The 26076-nt window shown below is 37.2% G+C and overlaps 4 protein-coding genes across 10 annotated transcripts in view; 1 reads left to right on the top strand and 3 right to left on the bottom strand.

Annotated features, from left to right (window-relative positions):
* Window positions 1-42: 42 nt before the first annotated feature.
* On the bottom strand, window positions 43-7333 carry LOC148719593 (C-type mannose receptor 2-like). 2 transcript variants are annotated; one of them, XR_015993289.1, is made up of 8 exons: window positions 4982-7333; window positions 4712-4754; window positions 4228-4410; window positions 3965-4016; window positions 3101-3397; window positions 2539-2792; window positions 1668-2037; window positions 43-820 (listed from the first exon to the last, which is right to left on the bottom strand). XR_015993289.1 is itself a non-coding variant. In XM_088738886.1 (7 exons), exons 1-7 carry the CDS (start codon window positions 5267-5269, stop codon window positions 1805-1807), a joined length of 1350 nt encoding a protein of 449 aa, XP_088595012.1. In that variant the 5' UTR covers window positions 5270-7333; the 3' UTR covers window positions 43-1804. The 2 variants fall into 2 exon arrangements, 1 of the variants encoding a protein (XP_088595012.1); XM_088738886.1 differs by having other exon boundaries at window positions 43-2037.
* A 129-nt stretch (window positions 7334-7462) lies between these two features.
* Window positions 7463-15341, bottom strand: LOC111323874 (secretory phospholipase A2 receptor-like). 3 transcript variants are annotated; one of them, XM_088738883.1, is made up of 8 exons: window positions 13869-15341; window positions 12725-12830; window positions 12407-12449; window positions 11723-11905; window positions 11473-11539; window positions 10266-10547; window positions 9358-9617; window positions 7463-8411 (listed from the first exon to the last, which is right to left on the bottom strand). In XM_088738883.1, the coding sequence occupies exons 1-8, from the start codon at window positions 13931-13933 to the stop codon at window positions 8152-8154; spliced, it is 1266 nt and encodes a 421-aa protein (XP_088595009.1). In that variant the 5' UTR covers window positions 13934-15341; the 3' UTR covers window positions 7463-8151. The 3 variants fall into 3 exon arrangements, with proteins under 3 accessions (XP_088595009.1, XP_088595008.1, XP_088595010.1); XM_088738882.1 differs by having other exon boundaries at window positions 12725-13010; XM_088738884.1 differs by lacking the exon at window positions 11723-11905 and having other exon boundaries at window positions 12725-13010.
* On the bottom strand, window positions 13428-24253 carry LOC111323875 (uncharacterized). 2 transcript variants are annotated; one of them, XM_022927316.2, is made up of 8 exons: window positions 23657-24253; window positions 19948-20233; window positions 19520-19562; window positions 19266-19448; window positions 18375-18435; window positions 17715-18005; window positions 16452-16705; window positions 13428-15577 (listed from the first exon to the last, which is right to left on the bottom strand). In XM_022927316.2, exons 2-8 carry the CDS (start codon window positions 20230-20232, stop codon window positions 15345-15347), a joined length of 1350 nt encoding a protein of 449 aa, XP_022783051.2. In that variant the 5' UTR covers window position 20233; window positions 23657-24253; the 3' UTR covers window positions 13428-15344. The 2 variants fall into 2 exon arrangements, with proteins under 2 accessions (XP_022783051.2, XP_088595011.1); XM_088738885.1 differs by lacking the exon at window positions 23657-24253 and adding an exon at window positions 21326-21485.
* A 262-nt stretch (window positions 24254-24515) lies between these two features.
* The window catches only part of LOC111323932 (adiponectin receptor protein 2-like), a 7664-nt gene continuing 6103 nt past the window's right edge, over window positions 24516-26076 (top strand). The window contains exons 1-2 of one of the 3 annotated variants that reach the window (XM_022927389.2): window positions 24516-24651; window positions 26010-26076. The exon at window positions 26010-26076 is cut by the window's right edge and continues 486 nt beyond it. The gene's annotated coding sequence lies outside the window, so the exon portion shown is untranslated. Of the gene's footprint in view, window positions 24652-25170; window positions 25395-25429 lie in introns of those variants that run through there. The other 2 variants (XM_022927388.2, XM_088738889.1) reach the window with 2 other exon arrangements.

The raw sequence follows: 26076 nt of genomic DNA on the forward strand, positions 1-26076 counted from the left end.
ATAACACCAGGAGAACAACTCAAGCTGACAAACTGCAGCAGCTTTCTTATTACATATTTTAATTTTATTTTATTCTTAGGTCTTTGTTCTCATTACAATAGTGGATCATCGGAGATCGTAATATGATTATTAGTAGATGATGAAATTCAGGCTTGTGTCACGAAATAAGAAATCCTGTACACGCGTTTTACTTTACCTGTGTACTTTGATAATCGCGTAGTGATGGCAGTAAGTCGTATCGAATGCCTCCCCATTTACTCGCGCCTCTTTTACTAAATTGTAGAAGAACATCCTGTTGAACACCCTCCTGACTCGATTCTGTTTGTGTTCTTCCATTCGACTGACTTAACAATCATAATAATAATATTATTTTATTCACGGTTCTTCTGTATATACTTATTCTATAAATCAAGAAAATGAAACTGAAAGACACACCTATTTGCTTGATAATGAACTAACTTTGTGAAAAGAAGTTATTACGATAAGGAAGCTTCTATAGCGCCTATTCAGTCCGCTCTAGGCGCTTCAAAAAATTGAGGAATAAATATAAACTAGATCAATATAAAATCATTTTGAAAAAAGAAGATTTTTTAAAAAGATGTCTTAAGCTTCGATCTGAAAGTGTTTAGATTGTCACATGAGCGGATGCTTTCAGGCGAACTGTTCCAGAGTTCGGAAACTGAAATAGGAAAGGCATGGAAATGTTGCCTAAGAATTGAAGATTGACAATTGGCATGTGACATTTCCTTTATAAATTATTAATTAAAACGAACCAGATAGCCTGGTCAGTTAGTATCAAATATTATGTAGTTTTCATCAACTATATGGTGAAATAACAACAAACATATGAAACATATGTGTGAACTGCGGTTATGAGACGTATATGAGAACGATCCTTCGCAGTAAAGCACTATTTGAGCAATAGTGGAAATCAGACCTGAAAAAAATTTCATATGTTTGTTGTTGTTTGATTTATCATCTACGGGTTTATATCGAATTAATTTGATGGCCTGCTCCCAGTTGGCTTGTTAGCTCAATTGGTAGAGCGCTGCACTAGTATCGCAGAGGTCAGTGGTTCGAATCCCGTACAGGCCTGAAAAATTTTTTTCAGGTCTGATTTCCACTATTGCTCAAATAGTGCTTTACTGCGAAGGATCGTTCTCATATACGTCTCATAACCGCAGTTCACACATATGTTTCATATGTTTGTTGTTGTTTGATTTATCATCTACGGGTTTATATCGAATTAATTTGATGGCCTGCTCCCAGTTGGCTTGTTAGCTCAATTGGTAGAGCGCTGCACTAGTATCGCAGAGGTCAGTGGTTCGAATCCCGTACAGGCCTGAAAAATTTTTTTCAGGTCTGATTTCCACTATTGCTCAAATAGTGCTTTACTGCGAAGGATCGTTCTCATATACGTCTCATAACCGCAGTTCACACATATGTTTCATATGTTTGTTGTTGTTTGATTTATCATCTACGGGTTTATATCGAATTAATTTGATGGCCTGCTCCCAGTTGGCTTGTTAGCTCAATTGGTAGAGCGCTGCACTAGTATCGCAGAGGTCAGTGGTTCGAATCCCGTACAGGCCTGAAAAATTTTTTTCAGGTCTGATTTCCACTATTGCTCAAATAGTGCTTTACTGCGAAGGATCGTTCTCATATACATATATGGTGAAATATCGTTCGGCTCACAGTCGAACTGAATAGACACAGAAAAGGTAGAAAGGTTCATGCATTAGGAAATCTTTGAGACAAATAAATCTGCAGTATACCAGAAAGCTCAAAACATCAAGCAGACAGTTCAATGTTTCTTTTCACAAAGAAATGGAAGACGCTTTCCACAGCTTGCATCGTCCCAGGTCCCGTCACTAATAAGCATTTGGACGCAGTCTTGGTATTTGTAGGCGTTGTTTGGCTCGTTGGCGTGCCACTTTTCGTATGTAACGTGACTCCCATCTGGCCAGTGAAAATGTCCCTCTGTGGTTACGTCATTTAGACCGATCCAAACACCAGCCAAGGCTTCGTTATTTGGATCTGAAAAAGTAAACCCAGATTGGAAACAGGACCACCAAAGCGAATTCGCAACTTATGTACAATTGTTATGTTGGTCTATAGGTTAAAAGCAGTCTAACTTGATTCTAAGAGATTGATCACTGTACAAATTTTGCATTTTTTATGGCTAATAATTAGGCGAATTAGCTTTCATTTTTTGAAGTAATTAAAATTATGAAATTACTTAAGGCTGAGTAAGATGAATATGGTGCTTTTAATTAGTTCACACTTCGTTTAGCTAGCGACTAACGCTGACGATAATTGATACATTTCCGTAAACTATTTCAAATAGTTTATGTCGATGCGACAGCCTTTGTTCTTTGGCTCGCTTCCTCGTTGGGTAATCTGGGTCTATTTGTCCAAAATCAAAATGAGTATTTATCGCTTGTGACAATATCATTCTAATAATTTCTAAACGGGAGTCTCTGAAGTACGGTCTGCAGGACTCGGCACTTAGTTGCCGTTATGGCCAGTAAGTAGTACCTGTCATACTTAAAATCTCTCCACCAGTCAGAGTAGAATGAACAATAATCAGATTTTTCAAATATCCTTTCAGTGTGTGATTGCCGTCTCTCTTCAGTCCAATGTCAAAGAATGTGTATTTAAATTCGGTTGGATCAAAGTTACCCGGACCATTATGAGTCCCTACTCTCTGGCCGTCAAGAAATAAGTGAGCTTTTTTCTTAGTCTTGTCCCAAGCCGCGGCAACGAGGAACCATTCGTCCTTTTTCGAAGTTCTGTTAAGTTACAAAATGATATATCAAAAACAAGATGTCTAGGCGGGATTTCAAAAAAATTGCAAAAGGCTTTCGGAACTAAAAAGTCAAAGTCAATATGGTAAATGTCCTTCCTAGCCTTTTTTTAAATTTGACCGAAGATGATATTTTTTTCGAATTTTATAGTTATCTGCTTCCTCAACCTGACACTAAACACTTCTCGCATTTATTGGGGGAGGGGGGTGGGGCGGCGAGGAAATAAAATATGAAACGCGTATCTCCAGTGCAAGAAATCACTCAACGATAGGGATCACTTGATATATTCTTACCCTGCCCTAAATTTGATTTTTCCCTGAAGATTTCCTTGCGCATCGTGATCATGGAATTCACATTGGAGTTCGTTATTGAGGTTGGCGGTGAAACGGAAAAGGTGAGGATCTTTCCAATAACCATAAATAGTCGAGGGACTTCTAACAGGATCCTCTAATTTGACCCAACTGGCCATTGTAAAACTGATTCGCAGAAACTCAACGGCTGGAGTTGTAGCATAAGCATATAGTCCGTCGAGGTACAATGCTTTCACACCCAAGGTGCTTTCTTCTTCATATCTCGCTCCATTGAAAAGACTGTTGAAAGAGTAAAACAGATTAGTTTTCAAATTGTGATTGGATGCTTTTTGTTCAGCCGGAATCTAATCAAAGTTTGTGTTCAGCATCACTTCAAGTTGAGGGACAAAAGCGGGATCTCCTGAATAAATCTGACGCCAGTCTGCACAAACCTAAGTACTTGGCGATGAAATTCTACCAATAAAAAATTAAGAGTATTCTTAAAGATATTACAAACACAACAAATGTTTTTCTCTTTAAATACTGGTTAAGAAACTGCAGGAATCTATGGGGAAGCAGATCGAGTCTTCTAGCAGGGGGTCAGTACCCTTCAATTGCTTCTTTCTGACATTTTAAGATGTGCCAGATTGTTTTTATTACGTATCGGATCAGTCTTTCTTGACAATAAGTAGATCAGTTGTACCTTAGGAGCCCCACCCCGGTGCGCATTTGTTTTGTTGAGCTGCTAACAGGTAATATGGATGAAGTGCAATCAATCTCGATCTCAAACGTAAAGCCCGCCCCGCCACGCCCATAATAGGGGAAATGTGACGTTTGAGAACCTGTTAAGAGTGTATTGAACCTAACCTGACATCAACGTCAGTACCATCCAGAAACCAATGGCCAATCACGTCTTTACCTAAGTTAGAAAGAACACATAGTTGAACTGCTTTTGCCCTCATACAAATGTTAAAGAAGCTACCTTAGGTTCTAAAAATACAGACAAGGAGATACAGTAATTAATTTGATGAAATAAAAGAAAACAGTTACTGATGATGGATCTAAGCATATATCCTCTGATAGAATAGAGATAAGAAACAGTTGTAATAAGAGTGGAATTTTGAACGTGCCTTCTGTATTTGGCTTGATCTGTTTGAGTAGCTGGGATACAAATTCATTTTCGTTTTCCTGGTTTATTGACAAAAGGTCTCCACCAATTGAACGACAAAACTGTTGGGCTTGCCCCCAGGTCTTTCTGTCATGAAACAATTTAAGGAGCTTGGAACCAAATCTGTACCAGTCATCTGGAAGAGCTGTGACAATGCATAAACAGTGTTATATTCCATCAAATATGTTTGCTCGCAAGTGATTGGTTTAAACGCGTCACGTGAATGTTTGAACCCTTGCTAAAACAGAACTTAAAATGCAGCAGTAAATCTACAGCGTGGTGATTTTATTAGAGAGAATGTTTTATCAGATAACTCCATGGACGCCAAAAGGGTCAATCAGGGGAGAAATAAGGGAAAAAGGAAGCGATTACAAAATCATTAAATATTGTCAAGAGAAGTTGACTGGCTCGTCACAGAATAAGGAAGTTTCACTATGTAGGCTTACCGTCTTTGTAGAGGCATTGGTCCATTCTACAATGTTCAACTTCCTAAAGGTAAGATAAACGTATCATTTAGAAGGGCTAGCCTAATCTATTGAAATGATAAAGCTGAGCATTTCCAGTACTAGAAATTTTCGCCATGGCCAAAGATAACGTTCTCTTATGAGTCTATTCACTAAGAGTACAACGTGCTAGATTTCAGGAAATTTGTCCTTCTACGCAGATAAATACAATAGGGTTATACTCTTAAATGCCAAGGATAGTTAAAGCATTACCGCTATCCGATGGTATTGACTTCCGGGACTTGATATGAAATGTTGTGGGTCAGCGGTTTTGGTGGAATTGTTGAGCTCACACGTGACCCACCCATTTGATAACCTTCTGACGTTAATGGAGAAACACAGAGGAGTGTCTACACATTGAGAGGTACACGATATTGATTTAGAATCAGTCACAGTTTTAATGACGTGATTCTGTAGAGCAAGACCTTCTTCTTTGAAAAACTTAGCAACTCTGCATCCAGTCACCAAAGGTAAAGAAAATAGGGTCATAACCAGATGCATTCTGCGAAGATAAATTCAAAAAATCATTGTTACTGAAATGCGACATTAATACGCTTGGAAATAAGTTATATGTGATACATCGTTTACGAGAAACACCTAAGGCCGGTTATTTATACGAGATCTAACCCAAACTACAATTTTACGCAAGCTATGGGCCGTACGTATTCTCTATAAGAGGTTTGTTTTGATTAAATTCATGTCTTTCCACTGCTAGCTTTCGGTTCTCTTGACTCTTCACAAAATTAAAGTTCAGATAAAAGATTCAGCTAAATTCAAGACAGTATACAGCAACGGCTTAACTTAAATTAACTAACTGGCCCAAAGAGTCTTGCATATAATACTCGTTGCCGATTTGTCAGTAAAATATAGTTATTAAGTTGGGCCCAGTTCAGCGAAGGCTGCTTTAACTATAGGCTTGAGAAGATAAAATATTAACAATGTTACAAATAGAGTTGAACAAACTCAAATTAGTAAAGAGCATGCATCAAGTTCGTAATGATTGATACCGATTGTAATAACGATCGCAAATTTGAGATATTTTAATGTATCCAGCGAGTGATTCTTTGTTTCTTAGATTTTTCTTTTAAGAGAACAGACGGTCTCTGCCCTCGCTTTCCTTTTTTTCGAACTCTCACAAATTTCGTATTTTCAAGGCACACAAAAAAAATTCGCTATGAAGACAAATCTTAAAAGTTGAAGAAAATAAACATGTAATTCTCTCCGAACCTTTTTTTGTTTTGTTTGATCTTTTCTTTAATCTGGGAGAACTAGTCCAAGCCTTTATTTATGTGACTCGTAGGCTTCGTTAGCAGATTCTTATAAATTTCTTAGTTACCTCAGAAAAGAATTTTTTGATCTTCATATGGACAAAGAAAGAACAACAAAAAGTTGACCGTAATTTTCTTGTGAAAATTCAATACAGGAAGGCAAGAAAACGATTCCCGTTTAAAATCGCTGAGAAACTCACTTCTTTTTTATCGAAGATCCTCTCCACTGAGCTCATGACATGTTTGTTCGATAAGGTTATGAAATATATTTCCTTTTCTCAGTTTTCTCGATGATATTTAAGGTTGTGACTTGCTTCCATATTTGGACATGCAGTATACGCTGTAATTTTGTTCTTAAATCTAACTTAACAGCAAGCTCACTAGTTGTTGCTGTTGTAACTATGGGGATATCAACCAAAAAACAACGACGCCAACGGTATTTTTGATAATAGACGTCATAAAGTTTTGCTGCAATTCAATATTAATCAATAACACCATGAGAATATTTTCAGCTGACAAACTACAGCAGATTTTGTGTTCAACATTTTCATTTCTTTTCTTCACAATAGTGGATCATTGTAGATCCTAATATTATTTTTAGTAGCTGATGAAACTCAGGCTTGTGTCAAAAAAGAAATCCTGTACACGCGTTCGGGTTTACCTGTGTTGCTTCGGTAATCGTAGTGATAGCAGTAAGTTTTGTCGAGTGTCACCCCATTTACTTGCGTTTCTTTTACTCAAATTGGAGAAGATGTTTAAGGCCCTAATGGCGACCCTAATGGCTCGATTCTGTTTGATTTCTTCCGTACTACTGACTAAACAATCGTCAAAATATTATTCTTAATTTTAGTGTTCTGCTGTACATTATTTTAGACACGATTATGCCGTATATACGTATTCTATAAATCGAGAAAATGAATGAAAAAGATAAAAGAAAAATAAAACACCTGTTTTGTTGATAATTAACTGATTTTATGAAAAGAAGTAATAAAAATAATGAAGCTTGTATGGCGCTGTTTCTCTCAAAACCATTTTTTTTCCGTGAGTGTCTTTTGTTTATGTTTTTTTTGTTTCGCTTTTTAATTTCAGTCCGAGAGATGTTGCATTATCCATACTCAAAATGTTCATCATACATTTCGCTGAAAGATGTCTTGCTTCTTAAGAATGTTCCGAATTTTTAACAACAAAGAAGGAAAAATAAAATCACTAGAATATTTAACACAAATTTTCTACCTTGTTTAGTAACTAAAAGTGCGTTTCTTGAAGAAGTTCAATGTCAGAAAAACAACCATAAGAATTCCCATCTATAAATTGATTTTTTATCGTATTTCTCCTACTAATGGCAACTTTATTCAATTCATTGAGGACAAGTATTTGTTACGAGTTATCCTCGATTTTTTAAGGACTTTTAACGTTGTTACCTATCTCCTCATATGGTCGCTTTTATTTAGTTCTTAGATCTAATGTAACAGCAAATTAATATGTTTTCGTTGAAACTAAAAGTACAAAGGTAACAATATGTGTTGACAATAAATTTAGTTAAGCTTTGATGCAGCTTGTTATTGACTAATAACAACCTAATTATATTCAAGCTCACTATGACTTAGTCATGCTTACAAATGTTTTTTTTCTCACACATCTGTTTCTGTATCATCCGGCTTTACAATTCTTTTTCTTCATTGCAGTGCAGTGGTGAACTATGGGAGATCCAAGCTTATGTTTATCGTATTATTAATAGCTGACGAAGTAGCACCTGATTCCTTTTTACTGTTTTTTTAACCTTCCCTGTACACTAAGTAATGCCCTTTTTTCGATTATTTTATATTTCTCCTCATTTTCTTGCGCTTTATTTCCTCAGGTTTTGGATAATGACTTATTGATGTTAGTTTATTTTCATTGTGCCCCGCGGTGGATATTTATTTGTAAAAGATAATGAAAAAGAATGCTGCTGATTTGCTAATTTTTCTCGTGAATCCTTCGCCAAGAGTTTAAGAGTTAAAATACTGTAATGTGAGGTTAACACAGACTTAGAGTTACCGCACACAGTCCTAAAAATCATCTAAAATTCTACATCTATAGCTCCGAGTTTGAAACGATCATGCGCAGTGTGTTTTTTTATTCGTAGGCGTTCTTTTCACAGACAAAAGGAAGATGCGTCTCACAGTAGATGTCGTTCCAAGTCCCTTCTCCAAATTTCATCCCCACACAATCATGATCCTCATTGTTATTTGGAAATAATACATTGTGTCTTGTGCCTGCAGCTGGTTGCCCGGGGGCCCATTTCGTAAATGTCACACGAGTGCCATTCAGCCAATGAAATGTTCCCTCCGTGTCGAGGTCATTAAACCCGATCCAAGCTTCATCGAACGATGGTTCTGCACAAGGAAAACGATGCTTTACTTTTCGTTTTTGCGTAGAAGCTTGCTTTACAAGGTTAAAATTAAGTTAAGGTAGGTAAATTAGCTAAAGGATCGATGAAAGAAGAGCGTTGGTGTCGAGATTTTAATAATGTCGGGATAAATTGATTATTTTACGCGCAACCACAATGGCATCGTACAATCAAGACAGGAAACTGACGATGAAAATAAGCAACAAGCCTGTGAAAAAGACTCAGGACTGCAGGATGAAGCTTCATAACAGAATCCTGACAATTCATTGAGAAATAACATAGTACTGACTATATGTAATAAAGAATAACAAAGACGGTAAGTTTTGAGCTCTGTAAAGAAATATAGGAAGATCTTTTTCGTCTTGTCACGAGCGTGGGACAAAGAAAAACTTCTGAGTCCCCATGAGGAATAGAAGCTCAGACCTTCGGATTCTGCGCTCTGATGTTCTACCAGTGAACCACAGAGACACCAGTGAACCACAGAGACACCAGTGAACCACAGAGACACCAGTGAACCACAGAGACACCAGTGAGCCACAGGGACACTATGGCGAGCAAGGCCCATTACAAAGTTCATTTTTGACACGCGTCCTGTATACTGCTGGGATCAGCAATGTCGAAAGCGTCGTGTTTTGTAAAGAATAAGAAAGATGGTAAGTTTGAGCTCACGTGATAAATGGCTCTCACCGCATGGATGCACAGTCGGAATGTGTAGTAGCAATGGGGCCAAACGCCTTTAAGTTTGACATTGGTTGATTTCAACATGAGAAAACCCTGTCAACTTTCGTCATATCGTTGGAGTAGACTTCTGAAATCCACAACTATCATGGAACGTAAAATTTATAATATAACGGTTTGGTGTTTTGCGAAATATTGACTTTCTCTCTTCTCGTACGAAACGTAAGAAGATTAGTGAGTATGCCTTTAAATACCTGTAATTTTGTTAATTATCTGTTCACCGGTAAGAGCACTCCCAATGATCATCAAATCCCTCAAATATCCTCTTAGTGTTTTACCAGTGTTCGCCTTTCTTCCAATATCAAATATGTTAGATGGGTCGTAATCTTTAGGTACAGCATCACTGAGTACTGACTGGGACCCAACCTCTTGACCGTCCAGAAATAAGTAAGCTTTGTGTGCATCTCGGTCCCAGACTGCTGCTGCATGAAACCACTTGTCATATGGAAGAGACCTGGGAGCAAATAGACCAACGTATTATTCTTTCTCTATTCTGTGTCCCATTTGCATGTGTCCCGAATCAGCTCATACTCCTGAGGCACTTATTGAAAAGACAAAAGAGGCACAAGAGTGTGATCTCTTAGTTTTCAGTCTTTGGGTAAAAAGGCTTCAACGAAGCCCAAGACAAATTATGTAAACAATAAAGAAAGATCCGCGCCTTCACTTGTGTTTTTTTTCAGTTAACCCCTTAAACCCCATGAGTGACCAAGGCAGAGTTTCTCCTTACAACACCAATACAATATCAAGCAGACAAGTGATCAGAATAAAGGAAAATATCATTTAGGGATTATTAATTGATCCAATTCAAAATTCTCCAAAGTAACATCACAAGAATTGTATGGCGGACAGCGAGGGGAATTACTAATAACATCATGGGAGTAAAAGGGTTAAACCTGACGTAATCAACCTGCCCAGCTTTGTAAAAGTCCTTGGCTAGGATTCTATAAGGGAAATAACTTTCTAATGATGCCAAAAAAAAAAAAAAAAAAAGACCAAAAAAAAAACCAAAAACAAGCAAAACAAGCAAAACAAGCAGTGCGTCAAGTCGAAATAACAAAAAAGAAGAAACATATATACTCGTAATATCAAATAAAAATCTTACCCGTCATCCATTGATATTATGTCCCCATTTGTTTTGTTCTTTACTGTGAAACGAAGCTGGGAATCCGAGTCTATTCCAAACAAAAATTGTTTTGGATTTTCCCACAGGGAGAGAACAACTGATGGTTTTTGAACAGGATTTTGTAGTTTCACCCAGCTGGCGATGGTGAAACTTCTGTTCCCGAAATTCACTGCGGAGGTTGTTGCGTACGATTCTATGGACCCGTTTAGGTACAGCATCTTTACACCATCTATCTCCACATACATCGCTTCATCCTTGAGACTGTTAAGGGGGAAATACATTTGTTGATGTTAAACTGTAGTTTTAGTTTTAGGGAAACTATGTACAACCTGAGAGGAACCGGCATTAATTTGTGCGCACCTAAATTTAATTTAAATTTTATGAAAAAATCCCTCACTTATATGTGTGCGTAGCTGTGGAATGGATTACCTATAAGTGTAAAACTGGCCAATAATATCAACCTTTTTAAGAAGCTATTGAGAACATTGAAACTTTAGCTGCTTCTGAATTTTATACTTGTATTTAAGTGACTCTCAATTTCATTGTACAAACTTAATTTTTAATTTTAATTTTAAATCATTTAAGCTACTGGTTCACCATTTTATACCTGTATTTAAGCGACTTTGAATTTTACTGTACAAACTTAAATTTTAATATTAATTGTTAGTTACTTTAATTTCTAATCAATTAGGTTTTGACAGTATGTATTAGGTTTTCTAGATTCTTAATCTTAGAGGCACGTACGTATTTTGAACGAGCTCTGTGAGCTCCTTGACGCTACCTGGGTAAATAAAGTATTGATTGATTGATTGATTGATTGATTGTAGGGAAGGTCATTTTCTATAGCCTGGGTATCCGAAGGGGGGGGGGGAGGTAAGGAGGATTTGGGTTGTGTTACAATAAAATCTACTTGATCATTCTCAAGGGCTAGGTAGTATTCCCATGATCCTCCTTCCTTGGGAGTCTATTTTCTTTAGCTCCCTCTTAACAATAATCTGTCAGCGGCAACTGATTGACAAACCCTCCACCCCCTCCCCCTAGTTCATAAATAATGACTGGTCTTTTAGGCAGTCTTGGGCTGAGTGTCGAAATATTCTGCGTTATCGCGCGCTTGAGGTCACTAAATGCGAGTTTTCAAAGAGCCTCTCTTTTCGTTTTGACCGTTATCATTAGCGATTTCACTCACCTAACGTCGCCGTCACTTTCGTCTAGTTTCCAATGTTTGATGACATGGTCTAATTGTTGGTTCTCACCTAAAGATGAAGATAGAAATTAATATGGTCGTTTATTCAAGCACTCGACATTATATGACAATTCATTAAGACATTATATGACAGAGGCAAAATAAGAAAAAAAATCCTGAGTGCCTCTAGTAACGATCACCCTCCTAGAGAAAGGTATTTGCATCGTTAATAATGAATTTAACATATGATAACCTGCTCTTTCTATTTTGACATCGTTAAGCAAATAAGTAATAAACTCATTCTCGTTTTCCTGGGTAATTGACGCAAGTTTCCCGCCAATCGAATGACAGAACTGCCGGGCATCGTTCCAAGTCTTTCTCTCAGAGAAAATTTTGAGGAGTTTGGAACCAAATCTAAACCAGCCATCTTGAAGAACTAAATTTGAAAAAAAAAAGTCAAAATTTAGAATTTTCCGATTGATGGGTCGGGGCACATTACGAAGTCAACAACTTTCATATCGTGTCATTGACTCAAAAGATGGTTATATAGTCATTCTCCAACTATAATATTCCTCTCTTCAAACTTACAATACACGGGAGCATACTGATTGAAGGGTAAAAGTGATCCTGGTTTGCATTAGCTTTGCTCACTGCGCTCTGTGATCAACATTTCCCTCTACTAACTGATAAAGGCGACCTGTATCCTCCCTTGTTTAAGGTTGTCCACTCGTGCCTCTATTTTTCATTGGCCTTTTGTTTGATTCTTGTACTGACTGATCCTCAAATTTACCTTAACTTTGGGATTTGGACATGTTTAAATGCCGTGCACTTAGAAGTGAAAAGCGCTTTATCGTACTTTGCCATAGTAGGAGAGAGAAAAGTAATATTTTCTACCATGGCCCGATGTAAGTATTTCATGACTGAAACTTCATCTTACCATCTTTGTAGATACACTGCTCTGTTGTACAATGCCCAACTTCCTAGAATGTACGAGTAAAAAAAAATGTATTTCAGTTATTAACAAATTATTACCAAGGTCAAATAGCCTTGATATGACAACCACAACATTTGTTTTTTCGGCCAGGGGGATTCTCCAGGTGTATCATCATTTAAACTTCAGGATCAATCAAAGCAAGATATCGTTGTTGATGATCATTTCTATTCTCATTACTTGCTTATCTGAGATTGTATTAAATATGTAGGAAGATTTTATAAATTGGTCGGTCATAAGGGTTATATGGCTTAAGCCTCTTACCGCCAATTGATAATAACGCGTTCCAGGACTGAATCTGACATTTTGTGGGTCAGCAGTTTTGCTTGAATTGTTCAGCTCGCATGTGACCCATCCAGTCGGGAGTGATCTGATGTTCATAGAGAAACATAGCGGAGTGTCCACGCATTGCCACACACATGCTAATGGTTGAATTGCGATCACATTTTTGATCACGTGATTCTTTAAAGCGTGATCTTGCTCTTTCACAAACTTGGTCGTTTGACAACCAGCAACACAAGGTAAAAAAATTATAGCAAACCAGTTCATACTGAAAATGTTGAATAACAAGGGATCAGTAAAGTAAAGTTTTGAGTGTGAAAATCTAACAACATCACCAATAGACAATTAGTATCACGGAAGAGAAGCGAGGTTTATTGATAAGAGGGGAAATGAGGAAAAAAGAAGAATGGGAAGGGAGAAAGCTGGATAAAGGGAGGAGATGTTGGTGGGCGACAAAAAGAGAAGGAATGATGAAGAAACGGAAAAAATTCTCCTAAGAAAGGAGAATTCAATTATTTCAAAATAGTGGAGTGTTATTTGAATACATGCGCTTCTTCCTTATAACCACTGCCCAAAAAAAATATTTAGGGCTTAACGTAGGATGAGTTTGTTACAAACTCAAACCTTATATAGGCTTGTTTTACGAGTCAAAACAGATAAAAGAAATAAAGTAACAATTTTCAAGTAAGACAATCTTGGGAAGTTTATTCATAAGCGCAAATTTAAGTTTATCCTTTCTGTACTTTTAATTAACATAGTAAACTATAATCAGACTACGATGAATATATATTGCTACGATGAATATGTGCATCATGCGTATAATCAGACTGTCAAATGCCCTACAAGGTTATTGCGTAACAACGGTTTCGAAGTTAAGAAGAATAGCAAAAATTTTTACAATAACAAGCACCACATGAAAAGCGTTACAAATTTACTTACTCATATCCTTTTTTTACTATTCAATAACCACAAATTTCATGTGTATCGTAACTACTGAAGTTATGTTATACATTTCATTTTGTTTTATGCCATAGCTACTTACGACATATCAAAAAAAGTATGCGGTTTTGAAACAGTTAGGTTTATGCAAGAAAACAAAATAATCCTCATTACAAGTACTTCGTACCTTATTTTTTTTCTTGTTTCATGCGATAAACATACTTGAAAAAGCCTTACAACAGGAAGAATCATCCCCTTTGGGCTTGCGACGTGACTGTAAGCTTTAATATCCCTTCACCTCGTTAGGGTCACTGCTGAGCAGAGCCTTTACAAACATATTACCTTTCTTACCTTATTTCGTGGCAAACCTTTCCCAGATCTAAACTGTGACGTGGGGGGAGCTTTTGTAATTAGAAATTTAATCTAAAATATAATAGCAGAATAAAGTCGCTCATATACATAATAATGTCACTGTGAGGATAATAAATTTTTCGTGATCTCCTTTTAGTTTCTTTTAGTTATAGAAAAGCAAACTAATTTATAAATATGACGAGAAGAGATGATAAGAAAAACCCTACCATTGTAATCCACTATCGATCACTGCTGCACTATATCAATGTTGCTTGTTAGGGATTACCCTAACTGTAAATTAAATAGTTTTAAGTTCTAAATATTGATATTTTATCAGCTTATTTTTTTTCGAGAAGTATTAGTATACGCCTTTCGATCCATATTCACATTATTTTGTTACCAATTCAGAATCAAACTAAACAAACAGGGATAATAAAATTGATATTTAGACAAATTTTTTCTGCCCGCTACTTCTCATTTTTGTGTGCTTGTTTATCTTTTCTACGATTATTATTAATATTGCACTAGTGTTAGTTTTTAAGGCACCATTCTAGTTGGTGCCCTGTTGAAACATATATTTACCACCCATTCGTTTGCCTGTTGTCAGTTACGATATAACAAATGAGTACAAGTTTAAGTGGATACATTTTACTTGAACAGAAAGCGAGACTGAAATTCAATTTTTTGATAATTGATTATTCAATATTTGCCCACCATCTTGATTATAACTTTGAGTTAAATTTTAAAACATGTATTTGCCAATTACATTACATTACAATTTCATTGCGTGTAACACCTGCAGCCTTGTTGACGGTCATTCATAACTGTCACTTACAAAAACTTCAACAGAAGCACTTTGTGTTTTCGGAGTTTTCTTCTTAATTTTCAGTGCATTCAAAATGTGAAACTGAAAACTGGACGTAAAGAGAATGATAATTTTACTCTTGTACCCCATTCACACCGAAGGTTAAACATGTTTTAAAAATATTTAAGTTTGTTTTCTTCATGGAAGCTGCTTAAACTGATGTTTTTTTTACCTCAAATTTAAAACACTGAAACACAAGTCAGTGATTACTTAAAACCTATGAAAAACTTAGTGTTTCAGTTCTCTCTGATTTTCATTCAGTTTAACTCGGTTTAACTAAAATTTGTCTGCTGGTGTGAACGGGTTGTTAGCAAAAAGCGAACTCTTGCTAAAAATAAAATTAAAGCCGTTTTAAATTGATAATTTTAACTTTTGGCTTCTCTTTCAATCAAACGACGAGTCAACTTCAAGCTTATTTTCTAAAAGAATAGAGACTTACAGTAACTGTTAGGGTTGTTTTTCGCAAACAAAAGGAAGTCGCCTCCCGCAGCTTGTGTCGTCCCAGGTCCCGTTAAAAATTATCATTGCGACGCAGTCCTGGTAACCATAGCTGTTGTCTGGTTGACTGACAGCCCAATTGGTGTAGGTCACGTGATTACCATTAGGCCAAAGAAAAGTCCCCTCTGTGGTGATATCATTCCCTCCAATCCAAACACCATCAATTACTTCAAACTTAGGATCTGACATGATAGATCATGATTTACATAATAGTGAGACTTAAATTCCTCAAAATAAAATAAAAAATAAAAAAAAAAACGGCTGTGAGTGTATTGTCAGTTGATTAACTCGTTAGATTGATCAAACCAGTTAAACTTTATGCATGACAGCCGATCAACTACGCTCGGCGCACTGTTCGAACACAATACCGTATGAGAAATCCGGCCTCACAAACAAGCAAGTGACCTGGTCTGTAACCTTGAAAATTGTTACAATATCCATAATGACTCTGTCATGTTCTATGCCTTCGATATGAGTCTAGTAAAACGATCCCTATCAGAAAAATAAAGGCGAAAATAACAAGCGATAAAAACGCATGTGCGCCGAGGTTTCACCTAGTGTCGAATGACAAAATCTTAGCAGAAACTGGGCCTAGTGCACAGGAAGCTAACATTTACATTACTTACTTGTCTCTCTGTACCAGTTGTGCTAAGTTATGTTTTAACATGTTCAATATCATGGTCAAATATTGTATTGTTAAGTTTTAGGCTGGTTTTGAAATTCATAAAATCAAGCGGTTAGCACTCGAAAGCCCTCAAAGTTCTTAAAATTTTCCTAAAGTTTCACTTGTACCCATCTTTAGTCCTGGGTGGAAAGAAAGAGAGAGACTGTGAAAGTGGACACAACACACTGACTCCGATTCGCAATGTCTCGAACCCAGACCCCTTGATGATATCCAGCGCTCTACTAACTAGCCCGCCACCTCGAGCTCTAAGAGTGAAAGACTGAAAAATTTTGACATGAGAGAAGGGTCTGTTTTATCGTTAATTTTCTTTTTTCGTAAGCCCATGCTGGAAGAAGTCGAAGAGCTGATAGAAAGTATCTCTTTCCATTCACCTGATATATTGGCAATCTCTTCTACACTGAGAGCCCTGCTGATAATCGTCAGATTTTTCAAATTTCCCCTGAGAGAGCCCATATTGTCCCTCTTCAGTCCGATGTCATAAGCGGTATGTGAAGTTTCCGCCAAGAATATGTCACTCGCTACTTGCTGAGTTCCGACTTTGTGACTGTTTAGGAATAAGTGAACCTCGCTCGTTTGTCTGTCCCAGACCGCCGCGGCTTGGAACCATTGGTCAATCGGTGGAGACCTACAGTATGATGCAATTCGTTAATTCAACTGTGACCGGTCATTATTTACGCCCGGGGAGAGGAGGCTAGAGGATTTGGTGGATCAAACGGTTTTCAGGGGGGGGGGGGGAACAGAAAGGGGATCAGTCGTCTCTAACATAGTTTAAAAGGGGGACTTTGGAAAATTGACTGTCGATTGGGGGGGGGGGGGGGGAAGAGGGATCAGTAACACAACCAAAATCCTCGACCCCAGGAGATAAAAAATGGCCGGTCTATGTATTTGCTTGAGTACTCATATGTCAAATTTAATTTTATCTTTGTATTATCGTCGGTGTTCAGAATCAGACGCCTAATGGCTTAATACATGTTTCACACTAGACCGCCAAAACATGAAACAAATAGATAACTACGCATTCAGTTCGACAAAGTAACGTGGGCTTCGTTAGGTGCAGAGATGCGAGGGGAATTTTAATCCAGACTGCTGTTAGGGTGAACTGTTTCATACTTAGCACTATTACTGCCACGGGCGACTAATTCTAACAAGCACAATTTTAACACGGCGAAACGACACGACACGAAACAACACGGCTAAAACTGCAAATAAAACAGGAAAGGAAAACCTATTATAATATAAACTACACTAAATACCTAACGAAAGCTACAAAGAAAACGACGACGAAAACTACCTAATACAAACTTACATTTGTTGCGATGTTGTGAATCTTGCCTAGTGGCGAACAAGCTGCACGAAGCGAAAAGAACGAATATACAAACTACACTTGACAAAACTACACTGGAAAAAACTGCACAAACTACGATGAACAATATGGTTTAAATACATCCTACGTAACGTGCAGTGACACAAAGAAAGCGCACGCAAAACTTTACTACAATTAGCACAACTGGACAAGAAACAATAGACAAAAAATGATGCGTAGCGATCTACAAGTACAAATTGGATTTCGACAGAACCAGCTTCTGGAGTCTTGGCCATTCTTAACTTTTAGCTGCCCCATTCCCCCTCCTCACCCTCCTGAAAGCCATGGTTTCCAGTCGCTCCTTTGATTAAAACCTCCAAAGCGAAGCTCTTTAGCCTTCCCTTCGGATGCGATGAAAAGAAACTTTATTTCATCATTCGATGACCAGTCAGTGTAAATAGGAGATGGATCATTGACAGGGGTCTGAAGTTTTACCCAGCTGGCTATGGTAAAACTAGTCTTGTTAAAGTCAACCGCTGGGGTCGTAGCGTGGGCACCCGATCCGTCCAAGTACAACGATTTTTCACCACTTTCCTCTTCGTATCTTGCTCCGCCAAAGAGGCTTTGAAAACAATGAAAAAATGAAAAAAAAAAAGTTTAAGCTGACGCGTACGCTTACCATATTTGTAGATTATGGTATATTGGCTCGTATACTATAATGGCTAAGCCAATAAAAAGTCTTGAATTGCATTATCCAATAATCCAGTTTTTAAGAATAAAGGATATCCGGAGCTTGAGTAGCCAATTAGCGTGCGCCTTCAACACCATCAATTGTTTTTTTAGGATATGCTAAAGTACTTTATTGGGTTTCAGCTATTTTCAGTTTAGACAGAAATTTATATTTTCTAAAGACAAAATGATTGGTCATGAAAATCGGTCGCTACTGACCCGTCGAGAACATAGCAGAATGCTTTGCTTTTTAATGTCTCACCTGACGTCACTGTCAGCGCCATCCAAAAACCAGCGTGCTATGATGTGGTAAGGCTCTTCACCTTGTATTATATAAATATAATACGATTAATGCAAACAATTTTAAACTCATAATAACTTAACCATTCAACTCCCAGAGGTGATTAACATGTAACTTCTCCCTAGAATGTCTTTACATTCTCCGGTAAACAGGTAATGAGAAAACTCAAAGTTATCACTGAGGTAGAAGTGGTTATCTTGATCTTGATCTGACGCTAAATTCTCGTTACTCATTTACAGTGAAATGTGTAGCAACTAGAGGGAGAATCAACATGCTTCGTTGACTAAATGACAATAGTTGTTCCTGTTCAAGTTAACATGTTAATTGAAATTTGATTAATAATTGATTAATTTGATTAATTCGCTCCGCTCGAAACGTCAGCTTTTGTAATCGTTACGGCGGCCAATTGACCATTTCAACTTTGTTGATATATCCAAATTAATTTGATTAATAACTGTGATTAAAAGTTTGAGGCAAAGGCGCTTAAGCCAGAAAATTAACCTCTGATCCATAGGTGAAACAGTTTTGACCACGCGTTCGGCTTACAAGCACGTTTTCTTCGCTTACCCATTGAACTGTTCGCTGACCTGCTTTGATCGGAACTGAAACAATTTGGCCGGATGACGCCACAGAGGTAAGTCATGTCGTTTGTCAGCTGAACTTTTAGTAATATCATTTTAGTTCCCTTGTATGCAATTTTATGAATCTTTCCTAAATTGATTTGTTATGTATCATGAAATTCCTTTTCATTAGATCGAATAAAAACATTATATTATTTGTAGTCCAGCCAATTGTTAACGACGAATCATTTACAAAACCTTTCTATTAAGCTGTTTCAATTATTTTTTTTACCTGTTGTACTCGTGTCGACTTGAAGGACTAAATTAGCGACAAACTCATTTTCGTACGCACGTGTGATTGACACCAGCTCTCCACCAATTGAATTACAGAACTTTTTCGCTTGCCCCCAAGTTTTTCTTCCGTGAAACAACTTGATGCGTTTCGATCCAACCATAAGCCACCCATCGGGTAGGGCTGGGAGATAATTTACTATATTTTAGTAAGTGAAAATGAGGGCTTTTGACGAATCATAAATAAGAAATTACCGTCTTTATAGGTACATTCTTCCAAGGTGCAATGTGAAGTTTCCTACAATCAACACAATACTGATTAATTTTTTCAGAGTCATGGAACATTCAATTTTAATGTGAGAAACTGAAATCATTCTGGATATCAATGATAAAGGATGTGTGAGGATGTGTCATTCTGAATAAATAGTGTCGCATTCAATCAACTTGGAAAGGAAATCCTAAACAGCAAGGAATTGAACTCCGGCATGTTTAAAAGGTGAGGAAATATTTTTGAATATACTCGATAAAAACATACGACTTTTCTGGGCGAGGACTTCGTAGATAATAGAACGGTCAATGGACGAGTGGAAAGTCAATGGTTCTTTTCCACAAAGTATGTATTGCTAGACACAAATATGATTAATACAGACATGACGGAAGAATTGAAGGTTCTCCCCGCTTACCGCCATTTGATAATACTGGCTTCCGCTGCTTGGTATCAAATCCTGTGGGTCAGCGGTTTTGCTAGAATTGTTTAGCTCACACGTGACCCACCCACTTGGTAGCTTCCTTACGTTCACAGAAAAACACAGAGGAGTGTCTACACATTGCCAATGACAAGCTAATGGTTGAAATACAGTGACAGTTTTCATCACGTGATCCTTTAGGGCGCTTCCATCTTCTTTGGTGAAATTTGTAAATTTGCATCCAGCAACGAGAGGTAACCAAAATAAGCTGAACCACCTCATTCTGAAATTTAAACGCATATTTTGTATTATCTAGCAGGAATATCTTTGTTAGCAAATGATAGTTAAGACAATAGAATAAAAATTCGGAGAAGCGCATAAAAATCTGGTCTTGTCTTCATATTCATCGACGTATGTCCATACAATTAACGCATATTGAATTATTTACTGAGAAATCGTAATTAGCCAGTCTGTGAAATACCTTTTTGAAGGTAACGTAGCACTGGATACTGATCATGGAAGGTTTTTAAAAATTAGGGTAAAAAACCGGTGTAAAATCTGTGTTGTTTAGTTTAACTTACGTGCTTGATAAATTCCTTGCAAAGGCCGAATATGGCCATGTCAGAACATGGAACCAAGAGAACATCATGGATGCAAGAAAATAAAAATAACTTGCCCATGCCATAATTTGTTTGGAATTCGTTTTTACATAGTTTTTATTTTTTCTCTACAATCACGAAAGGTCTTGCGCATATTGTTTATCATGGCGCAGTCAACCAAATTGTAGTTGTGTTATACACCGGCCTTGGATAACATTCTTACTTTTCTTGTAAACTAAATCCCAGTCAAACATGGCATTGATCAGATTATTCATTGTTAGCTTGACAACGAACTAGTAATAATAAAAAAAATTAAGGTCACATTTTATACCTGACAAATTCCATGAAAATGAAGAGCAAAACAAGATCACTTGAAGCAAAAAGGAGCTACTTACGAAATGAATGAGATTTCAGAAATAACAGATGATGGCGAAGAGCCAAATTCTGAATGAAACATTTCGTTTACTTTCACAATCAGGCTTATACCTATAGGATGGTTTCATTTCATGAGCTCAGAAGCGTTTTGAGCGATTCGAATCCGCTCACTTGCCTGCAGTTTTTTTTCGTCCGCAGAATGAGAAACTTCTTACCGAATGACACAATTTGGAAGTTCAAAACAAGTACTCCTTCACTAACGTTTCCTTTTTCACCTAGAGTCTATCACATCATTTGTCTGAAGTTCCGTTTCATTGATGTCGGTCTAGAGGTGTTTCATCTGGTGAAAAGACGGCGAAGTTAACGGACACCAATGCAATGGAAGAATTCTTGTAACTTACCTAATAACGCGACTCTATTTCTGTAAAGCGTTATGGGCGTCTGTCTTTCTCAAGGCTTTACAGTCGGTCTAATCATTGTTGGCATGAAGTGAATATATTGCAATGCATAGTAAGAATAATTAGGTTTTCGAGCAGGTAGTGCTATTATCATCTTTTAGTCTAAAGGCACTTATGATCACCACACCTCTCTACCTACGCATTTATATTGTTTCCCTTCACACCCGAAATCATCTGGCCCCGGTTGTTCGAAGGATGGATAACGCTATACACTGGATAAATCTCTATCCGGTGGATAGAGCAGTACTTTTTGGTAACAATTATCCGCTGGATAGCAATTTATCCGTTGGATATCGTTATCCGCTCTTTGAACAACCGAGCCCTGGTCGTTAATCAATGTGCCATATGCATTATTTGGGCCCGTATTCCGCATAGGACACAAAGATAGGCACAAGACGTCTAGGTCGGTAAACATAATTGTTACTGCGGCATTCCCAACTAGCAATTTCTTTTTTCTCAAGTTATGTTCCTAATGACATTTTTGTGTTTATGTAACTGCCAACAAGTCAGGTTTCAACGCGCACTTTTAACTTTATTTGCATTACGGTCGATCGCGGTTGCTGAAAGAACATACAATTACAAGTTATTACAAATACGAGTAGAAAGGATAGAAAAACGTAAACAACAGAGGAAAAGCAATGGGACAAGGAAAGACACTTACAAAAGTGGTGTGATTTGTACACACGAAGAACGGAAAAAACTGAGAGCTGATCGTAATGAAGGAGTCGATGTTAATCTCAAGGACGCTGATACTCCAGTGTTGAATTTTTACCGAGAAGCCTCAACAAAACGAAATTAAACAAAGCAAAATTGTACGAAAAAATCTAACAGAATATGAATCATTTCATTTGTATAAGTTTCTCAGTAAATTTGAACATTTGGGTATCAGAGTCTTTTAAGTTTAACATCGTTCCTTTCACTGCGTTCATTTCTAAGTTTTTCCGTCCTTCGCGTTCACAAGTCATACAATCTTTGTAAGTATCTTTCCTTGTCCGATCGCATTTCCTCTGTTGTTGTGCGTTTTTCTATTCCTTCTACTTGTATTTTGTAGTAACTTGTAACTACGATCAACCGTAATGTAAACAAATTTTAAGGCGTTCGCGAGTTGAAACCTAGACTTTGTTGGCAGGCACAGTAATGCTTCGATTATCGCCTCAGGTTACGTACAAATTAGACAAAGCAGTAACCGTGTGTCGTTCTGCGAAGACACAAAAGATAGACATACAGTCCTGACCGTGGGAAAAAGCTTTTTTCATCAGCTATTCTATGAGAAGCGATATCTCCTGCACAAGCTAAAATTTTACCAGTAAAGTGTTTTTTTTTTTTGGTTCTTTTTCTTGCGTAATAATTTTCAGACGATTTTCTGACGCGATGATAGGCAAATTAGAATCACCTTCTAGGCTGAGAAAATGAATAATTAGACATATTTGTCCCCAGGGCTCCACGTTTCTTAGTTACACCTGTCTTGACTTTCTCATAAAACAGGTTAAATGCACACAATTAAGTGATATAATCCCTTCGAACTGAATATGTTTAAACTCGGCATTTCTACCTCCTAAAATTAGAGATGTTCCTTTCAAGATATCACTCGAATCAGTCGCAAACTCATTGAAATTACGCGTACCCTTTAAGGCCTAAGATTCCAAAACTAACCTAAAACCATTCTATTACGAAATTGTTTCGTGTTGCACTTGAAGAGGCGTCGTCATAAGTCGCACATTGTTTTCGCCTCATCATATAAAAAATTCAGCTTAACTTTCCAACCACAAACCAAGTTTTATAGACGCGTTTTATGTCATGATAGAGGTTACATCACATTGGCGTTATTGTTTCCCTTTTTTTCGAAGGTGGCTCAAGGTATGCTAAGCTGATAATGTTTTCTATCGGTAAGAAACAATTCGGATGTCGAGTATCATCACGGTAATTCCTATCCCTAACTTTCGTGAATTTCTGTGAAAGAGTCTAGATCTTCATTGTGGTTATTTCAATGATGTAAATAAATTTTACTCCACATGTAAAGAGTGCAAAGTTAGAATTTTAAATTGTCAGTAGGAAAACTTCGCTGAAAGTCTGAGTTTTACTGTCGATGATAAAATAATCAATGACTGACACCGAGTTGGCAAAAATTTCAAAATGTGAGTGAAGACAGAGCCTAACTTAACTTAATTAGTTAATTTCCAGGTAGCTATTCATAATCAGAGTAAGGAAAAAAATCGAGGAGCTTACAAGTATTCTAAAAATAAAAAAATGTTTCCAGCCGTTACTTATATTCACCTGAATGATTCACTTAGTGAAGCATTGATCAAAGAAAAATCGATTTACGTCTGCAGTACATACAAAATGTCCCAAAACGGTTTCTTCCTAAAAGTTCACCCTCACCGATTGAAGACATAAGACCACTTCTTACCTTCTTTGTATCTATACTCAGCTTAACAAAGTGAATTTAGAGAAAGATAAACCTGGAGTCAGAGTAATGTTTACGAAAACAAAACTTTACGAGCTCAATACACGCTGGGGAGGGTTAAGTTTAAAGCTGGATATGAAAGCAAAAAATATCAATAAAACGAAATTAGTTGATACTAAAGTCAGGAAAAATATATAAACTCATGCACTGGAAGACGATATTCTTGTCAAAATTAAATAATCTGGGCGACATTTGGAGTAATTAAATTTTCTTTGAAATATATTTTACTAATTTCCAACCAGGAGAAGTAATTTAATCGTTTTCGGGCCGGGATACCTTGAGACCGGCTTCTGTTCTAAATTGATTACAATTGTGAAGCCTTTGAAATATAAATGATTTTAAAGTCTCCTGCAGATAAATCCCAAAATTAGAAAGTGTGAAGTTTGAGAACTCGGAAATAGTCCGATTATATAATGCTGCTGACCGCAACAGCAACTCGCGGAGCGAGCTTACTGTGCGCCCGCAATACGTGGGTGTTATTTGATGCTGTCCCGACCTGAAGGGACTCACCAAAACTGCACTGGGTTTGCTAGGCTATTTGGTCTTAACTGGATTCTTGACTTCGCTGCTGAATCGATTCTAACATTATACCAATCATCCCACTTCACCAAGAAGCAAACTGAAATCTCTGGAACGCTGATTGACTGGTGGAGAAATACAATGAACTGACTAGAAAAAAGTGGGCCTCTAGTGTTTGACACGGAATATTCAAAATTTTCTGCGAAAGACTGTTGATATAATTACGGTGGTTCTTCATGTTGCTTTGGGAACCAGCTCCTGTGAAACCACAAAGGGAATTGTTAATGTAAGGTGGTACTGAACTGAATATTAATGCTTTTCTTTTCTTTTCTTTTGGAGGAAATTATGAAAATATATATTTTGGAAATATCAAAATACGAGAAAGTGGTGGACTGCTTCTTCTCTTTTTCGCAAAATTTTTATTGTCGGGTTGGGAAAAAAATAGGCATAAAATAAGGAGGATTTTAATCGGGTGGTCAGTCTGTGGTAATGAAACGCAGGTTCAGTTACACCAAACTGTATCGCTTCACTGTTTGTGTATTTTTCCTCAATAACCCATAAGGGGAGCTTAAATTTGATAATTTCCTATTACAGCCAAGGACTAAGTAAGGATATCTAATAACAACTAAGGATATGTTCACAGTTATTACCTTTCTGAAGTTCCCAGAGTCCGTGAAAGATTAGTCCGGATTTGAAGCGTAAGTTTTGTTTTCAAAGCCTCGAAAACCATAAGAATGAAAATATCCGTACCACTTAGTAATGCGCTTGAATGATTTATTAAACATTGTCTAGGGTTCTGAAAAGATTAAGACTCGGTGAGACCGGACTCTCTTTCTTTTGTCGGTTAACAGTCAGAAGCGATGAAACCAATGAGGAAATCAACATAAACTTAAGGTCTTAAATGCTCGGAAAATATCTTTATCCTTCAGTTGCTCAAATGAAAGCGTAAAGAGCAATATAATCCTTATAAATTTGAACCGCAACGCAGATAAGCATCAGTGAACTGAGAAGAAGAACTGCTAACGACAGGTATGTCAACTACACACAGAAAGATAATAGGGAGATTTTTTATATCCGGGCTTATGCTTTGGTCAATTAAGTGACAGCTTGTCGATAATCTTCATCACAACACTAAATAGTATTATAAATCGAATTGTTTTGCGACGCATCTCTGAGTCGTTCGAATAACTGAACCTTACACTCATTCTGTTGAGACTTTACTTTTATGCCCAACGCCGATACATTCAATTAAGAGAGAAAAGTTTACATCGTTAAGCTGAAGTTAATGTTCTGTAGCGTCATTAGAGACAATATTTTCTATGGAGTCAATCATTAGCGGCTTTGAGGGATTTCAACTGTGGGTTTCCATTTGATAAGCTAATTCAAGAAACCATTCTTTTCGAATTATGGACAGGTTTGAATTACTGGGTAACAGAATAGCACAAAAAATCATATTTTGCATGAACGGACGCGATCGTACGCGTGACAGGGGACGAGCTCTATTGAAACCGAAATCGTAAGGAGAGCTTCAGCATAGTGTGAGAATTAATTGAAGCTGGTGAATACGATGACTTATAGTGAGTACTGTTTAGATTTCTTAAACCGGCGTTGTAGGTATTCATTTGATGTTTGCCTACTGGGCAGGGTTAGGTTTTTTCTGTTGGAGCGTACTCATTTACGAGCTCAAAGGAGGCTTATCCTGTTGAAAAGA

The sequence above is a fragment of the Stylophora pistillata genome, chromosome 11 (assembly GCF_964205215.1).
Source record: "Stylophora pistillata chromosome 11, jaStyPist1.2, whole genome shotgun sequence".
NCBI classification, from domain to species: domain Eukaryota; kingdom Metazoa; phylum Cnidaria; class Anthozoa; order Scleractinia; family Pocilloporidae; genus Stylophora; species Stylophora pistillata.

Bases quoted from the DNA above. Each gene is read 5' to 3' on its own strand.
- LOC148719593 (XM_088738886.1), bottom strand. From the start codon at position 5,269: ATGCATCTGGTTATGACCCTATTTTCTTTACCTTTGGTGACTGGATGC. The intron at 4,411-4,711 runs GTAAGCCTACAT...GCATTGTCACAG, and splicing joins CCAATGCCTCTACAAAGACG to CTCTTCCAGATGACTGGTAC. The intron at 3,398-3,964 runs GTTAGGTTCAAT...CTCTTTCAACAG, and splicing joins GGTACTGACGTTGATGTCAG to TCTTTTCAATGGAGCGAGAT.
- LOC111323874 (XM_088738882.1), bottom strand. From the start codon at position 13,933: ATGATTCTTCCTGTTGTAAGGCTTTTTCAAGTATGTTTATCGCATGAA. The intron at 12,450-12,724 runs GTAAGAGGCTTA...CGTACATTCTAG, and splicing joins CGCGTTATTATCAATTGGCG to GAAGTTGGGCATTGTACAAC. The intron at 8,412-9,357 runs GTATTTAAAGGC...TTCCTTGTGCAG, and splicing joins GATAATTAACAAAATTACAG to AACCATCGTTCGATGAAGCT.
- LOC111323875 (XM_022927316.2), bottom strand. From the start codon at position 20,232: ATGAGGTGGTTCAGCTTATTTTGGTTACCTCTCGTTGCTGGATGCAAA. The intron at 19,563-19,947 runs GTAAGCGGGGAG...TGTTGATTGTAG, and splicing joins GCCAGTATTATCAAATGGCG to GAAACTTCACATTGCACCTT. The intron at 19,449-19,519 runs GTAATTTCTTAT...ATTATCTCCCAG, and splicing joins AGAATGTACCTATAAAGACG to CCCTACCCGATGGGTGGCTT.